The following is a 6,000-nucleotide window of genomic DNA, read 5'->3' on the forward strand; positions in this document are numbered from 1 at the left end:
GTACCATGGCTTTTATCTGAGGATACACTGGAGAGTTTTGACCTAGTTGATGCAAGGACAATTGGTCGAGTCCTTTGCCAAGTAAACCCAATAACCTGCCATTCATATCCAATTCCCAGATCACTCTTAAAAACATTTTATGCCTTCTTTGAGGAACAGATTTTAAATGTGAATTACTCTTTTCAGACAAGTGTTTTCCCCACTGCCTACAAAACGGCAGTGGCGAAGCCTCTTTTAAAGAAGAGTAATTTAGACCCCAACATTTTTCAATAATTACTGATCCATATCCAGTTTACCGTTTTTTTAGTGAAATCTTTGAAAAAAATAGTTTTTTACCAATTGTTTCTGAAATGGAAACGATATTTTAGAAACATTTCAATCCGGATTTAGAATGAACCACAATACCGAGACAGCCCTTTTAGAAAATTTAAATGATATCAGGTATATTGCTGACTCACAAAAACTCACAGTTCCGGTTGTGCTGAATCTCAGAGGTGCCTTCAATACAGTAGATCACGACATTTTATTAAAAAGACTCCGAAACCTGGTCGGCCTCTCTGGTACTGTTTTTAATTGGTTCAGCTCCAGACTCACAGATCGTTTCTTTATTAGTATGGCTACACATTCCTCCAGAACACATCAGATTAAGTCTGGGGTGCCTCAAGGGTCAATTTTAGGTCCAATTCTTTTTAATCTCTATATGCTTCCCTTTGGGGATGTCATCAGGCATTACGGCATCAGTTTCCACAGTTACGCAGATGACACGCAGCTGTACATCGCGGTGTCTTCTGATGACACAGGGTCAACTGATATCCTTCTTAACTGTATTTTCGATATTAAGTCATGGATGGTGGCAGTTAATTTCCTATAGCTCAACCAGGACAACACAAAGGTTTTAGGTATCAGTCCTGAAGGCAAGAGAGAAAACCTTTTCTCAAAACTACAAGATTTTAAACCATCACAAACTGTAAAGAACCTGGGCATTATTTTTGACTCAGAACTTAATTTTATTTGACACATCAAGAATGTAATCAAGATAGGTCTTTACCATCTAAAAATATGGCCATAGTCCGCCCATTTCTGTCTCAGGCTAACACAGAGGTGCTGATGCATGCTTTTATCTCCTGTCGTTTACACTACTGCAATGCCCTGCTCTCTGGTCTTCCAAAATAGATCAATAAATCTCTAATCTACAACTACTGCAGAATTCAGCTGTTCGTGTGCTGATGAAAACCTGATGTCGAGAATGCAGGCAGTACGGGTCGGCAGCAACACATCCAGCACCATCACTCTTAACACGGCGGCACCTCGAGGTTGTGCGTTGAGTCCTCTCCCCTCCACCCTGCTGACCTATGACTGCTCACCGGCATACAGCTCCAACCTCTTCATCAAATTTGCAGACGACACAACTGCGGTGGGTCTCGTCAGCAACAGGGACGAGACAGACTACAGGAGTGAGGTGAGCTGCCTGTTCGGGTGGTGCACGGACAACAATCTCTTCCTAAATGTGGAAAAACACAAGGAGATTATTGTGGACTTCAGGAGAGTGCACTCCCAGCATGCTCCCCTGAACATCAACTGTGCTGCAGTGGAGAAAGTGCGCAGCACCAAGTTCCTGGGAGTGCACATAATCAAGGACCTCTCCTGGACCAGCAACACCTCATCAGCGGCCAAGATAGGTCACCAGCGTCTCTACTTCCTGCGCATGGTGAGAAGAGTCAGAGCACCGACCCCCATCATCTGCTCGTACAACAGAAGGACCACAGAGAGCATTCTGACCAACTGCATCACTGTACAGAGCCTGCACCGCATCCTGCCGCAAGACTCTCTACCGCATAGTGAGGGCAGCTGAGAAGATCATTGGAACCTCTCTTCCCTCCCTGCAGGACATTTACAGCACCCGCCTCACCCGCAAAGCCCTCCGCATAGCGGGGCATGCCACCCATCCCTCACACAGCCTCTTCAGGGAGGAGACTGCGGAGTCTGCGGGCCAGGACTAGCCGACTCAAAGACAGTTTTATTCATCAGACTGTCAGGAATCTGAACTCTCTGCCCCCTCTACCTCTTCTGTCCTCTGCCCACCTGAACTCTGACACCCCACATACGTGCACATGCACACACACTCACATCAATACACGCACACACACACAATAATTGTACCGGCATTACCAGATTACTACTAGCAACATTTTATTGCTCAGGGATTGTATTTTATTTTATTTTATTCCAATGTCTTTATGCCTCAAAAGTATTCTCTGTCAATTGACTGTCTGTTGTCATACTACAGCGGCTCCAACTACCGTAGACAAATTCCTTGTGTGTTTTTGACGTACTTGGCAAATAAAGATGATTCTGATTCTGAAGCTGTTTCTTCATGGAAAAAAATGGCAGCCTGTCAAGCTATTCCTATATAGTTACTTTTTTGGCGGGAGCACATTATCTATTATTCATCTGCTTGGTCCATAATAGAGGTGAGAGAACATTCTTCCAACCACCTCGTAAGTTTCTTTGACAGCCCTGCCCTTTTCCAAGCAGTCTTGATCAGGTCTTTCCAGGATGAATTTAAGAAACGAATTATCATAGAACAAAGAATCACTTGTATGTGGTTATTACTTCTTATGGCCCACTGTACCCCCTAAATAACACCTAACATGGACACAGTTCTGATATGACAAGATATCTGAGGTCAAAGTTGCTTCTTGTAATAGAGCATATAAAGAACCCCTTCTCCACAGCATAGAGAGTTGGAAATGGCCTTCGAAAGTACAGCACCAGGTCAAACTATGCACACAGCCAAAATGAAGAAATGGAGGACAGATTAGCTCAAAGCAACTGAACCCAGTTAGCCAAAACAAGAGTTTTCCACTTCACGAAAGAAATGCTATTATTCTTATTACAGCTACATAATACGACACCATTGAATAGAAATGTTGTAATTGAAGCTGTGAAAAATGCCTTATTCATTGAAAAGCTCAGTTAGGTCAGGTCAGTTTAGAACTTCTCGACAGAGGCTGTAAAAACATGATCAAATTGTAAGGTAGTACTTCACTGGTGGGACGGTGATGACAGCAGTGAGGTAGTTGCTTCTGTGTAAATATTATACCCAAGTGCACACACCATCAAATTGCAAAGATTCTGCCTGTTTTCCCACTTTAAGGGACCAAAATTTATTTTATAAGTCCTATAAAACTGGTTCAAAGCGACAAAGATACTGTGAGCATTAGAAAAGTCGGGACTCACTTTTAGAGGCAGCAGACTGGAGAGGGGTTTCACATCACAGCTTCGAGTTGTCAGGGAATCAAAACACAACAGCTCATGCGGACATACCACCAAGAATAGTCGCAAGGGAGAGACATACAACTGACTCTGAATCTCAGCAAAGTCAATGTGCTGAGTGAAAAAGTGGACCAATGAAGCAAAGATAGAACTTCAAAGCTGTTTAGACTGCATAGACTGGAGTGTCCTTGAAAATTCAGCTGGCATCCTGGATGAAAATGAAACTGTCACATCCTATATTAACTTCTGGGAAGATGTGTGTGTACCAAGTCATTTTGCATATTCAATAACAACAAGCCGTAGTTCACTGCCAAACTTAAGCAACTTCGCCAAACTGAGGAAAGCGCGTATCAGAGCGGGGACAACACCCTGTATAATCGAGCTAGAAACCAGCTGACTCAAGAAATTAACATTGCAAAGAGAAACTATGAAGTAAAGTTGGAAAAACGCTCACGACTCTAAATCAGTCTGGCATGCATTCAAGTCGCTGACCAATTATAAGCGACGATCACCCCAAGCTGAGAACAATAGCACACTAGCCAACGACTAGAATACCTTCTACTGCAGATTTGAAAAGGACACTTTCACAAAAGTACACGAACGACTGCACCGCAACGCACCTCCAACTCCTGAAATTTGCAGATGACACCACTGTCATCGGCCTCATCAAAGACGGTGGGTGACAAGTCTGCAAATCGACAGGAAGCGGAGCGGCTGGAGCTGTGGTGCGGCCGACACAACCTGGAGCTCAACACGCTCACGACTGTAGAAATGATCTTGGACTTCAGGAGGCATCCTTCACCACAGTTGCCCCTCATGCTGTCCAGCTGCCCTGTGTCAATCGTCGAGACCTTCAAGTTCCTGGGAATTACAGTCTCTCAGGACCTGAAGTGGGCGATCAACATCAACTCTGTCCTCAAAAAGGCCCAGCAGAGGATGTACTTCCTGCAGCTTCTGAGAAAGCACGGCCTGCCACGGGAGCTGCTGAGGCAGTTCTACACAGCAGTCATCGAATCAGTCCTGTGTTCTTCCATCACAGTCTGGTTTGGTGCTGCTACAAAAAAGGACAAACTCCGACTGCAACGGACAATCAAAACTGCTGAAAAGATTTTCGGTACCCCCCTACACACCCTTGAGGACTTGCACGCTGCCAGAACTAAGACAAGAGCGTGTAAAATTCTCTCGGACCCTCCACATCCCGGTCACCAGCTCTTCCAGCTTCTTCCCTTAGGTAGGCGCTACCGATCAATGCAAACTAGAACTAGTAGACATTCCAACAGCTTCTTCCCTCTTGCGATCAAACACCTAACCTACAATTCCATTTCAACATGCTGGCAATTTTTTGACTTGACTTCATTGTCACATTTCTGTGGGGCCAATTATACATTACTCGTGCAGTCATCGTAGTAGTCTCGCCACGCTGCACTATTTGCATATCTGTTGTTGACCAATACTGGCCACTCATGCCAGAGTAGCATCTGCCCCACTTGCACACTGATTGAGGAGTATCTGCAACATTTGGACAATCAACATTGTCCCAGATTATCACGCTACAAGTCACTTTAAACTGCATACACTCCTTGAAGTCTCTGCGTCCTTTGCACAATGGTCATTGCACTGGACCATTACTATATTAGTCATTCAAACTGCTCTAAGTGCTAGAGGACTCTGCATCTTTTTGTACAATTGTCAAAACTAAAATAATAATAAATAAATACATTTAAAAAATTGTAAAGGGATTACCAGATAACTAGCAACCCTTTATTGCTCAGTGACTGTTTTTTTGTTTGTTTGTTTTTGTCAATGTCAAAAGTGTTCTCTGTCAATTGACTATCTGTTGTCGTACGAGAGCGGCTCCAACTACCGGAGACAAATTCCTTGTGTGTTTTTTTGGACATACTGGGCAAATAAAGATGATTCTGATTCTGATGTCAAGCGGCTGTGGCTGCGAGCAGCCACACACTCAGCTGCTCGTCACTGTGGGGACACTACCTTTCTGGTTTTCTGGCTACGTCTTTACAAGAGTGACGTAAATGTGTAACCCCCACTGTGGGGGCACGGGTGGACGGTGCCCGTGCACGGACAGGCTGGCCGAGGGACACGGTTTAATCTGCCGAGAGAAAGCTGCCACGGCGTCCTCCATACCCAGCGGTCCTGTCACCTACGGGAGCTCCATGAGGGGAGAGAGTCACACACGAGTGAAACGCTTGCATGCAGCCTCAGCTGAATCTGCGACAGAGCAAAAGCCAACACCAGGCAGAGGCAGAAGAAGAGAGCGGGAAAGGAGATAAGGCACTCACAGGTCTTTCCATGTCAGCGCTGATAGCGAGGCTGCGTCCAGACGCGAGGCAGCCGAGGCGGCGGCGAGGGCTGCCTGGAGTCCACGATCATGCCTTGATCACAATGAGCCAAGTTGGGCAAACAGCCAAGGCAGCCAGCAAACACACAGAGCTCCCCTGTTAACAGATTTCACAGCACCCACCCGCTTGTCCTCCCTCTCCCCCCTTCCGTTTCTCCAACCCTCCCGCCCTCCGTCACATATGCTCTCAGCCTCTTGAAATCACTTGTTCTTTCCCCTCTTCACTTACTGTATTTTCTATTCAATGCTGAATACACACACTTTTTCTTCACAGGGTTAAAAAAAAAAAAATCACAGTTAAGTACAATATAATAAAATATCAGTTGTATACATTCAATACTATCGCTAAAGACCCTGTAAAGTGA

The 6,000-nt window shown here is 45.0% G+C and overlaps 1 protein-coding gene across 3 annotated transcripts in view; it reads right to left on the minus strand.

Moving 5' to 3' along the window:
• LOC133413133 (coiled-coil domain-containing protein 9B) overlaps positions 1 to 5,741 on the minus strand; it is a 29,915-nt gene extending 24,174 nt beyond the window's left edge. For 2 of the 3 annotated variants that reach the window (XM_061697106.1, XM_061697108.1), the window contains exon 1: positions 5,577 to 5,741. In XM_061697106.1, the coding sequence (XP_061553090.1) occupies positions 5,577 to 5,588 (12 nt within the window). In that variant the 5' untranslated portion in view covers positions 5,589 to 5,741. Of the gene's footprint in view, positions 1 to 1,364; positions 1,401 to 5,576 lie in introns of those variants that run through there. The other variant, XM_061697107.1, reaches the window with a different exon arrangement.
• Positions 5,742 to 6,000: the final 259 nt, after the last annotated feature.

This window comes from Phycodurus eques, chromosome 14 (genome assembly GCF_024500275.1).
Source record: "Phycodurus eques isolate BA_2022a chromosome 14, UOR_Pequ_1.1, whole genome shotgun sequence".
Classification (NCBI taxonomy): domain Eukaryota; kingdom Metazoa; phylum Chordata; class Actinopteri; order Syngnathiformes; family Syngnathidae; genus Phycodurus; species Phycodurus eques.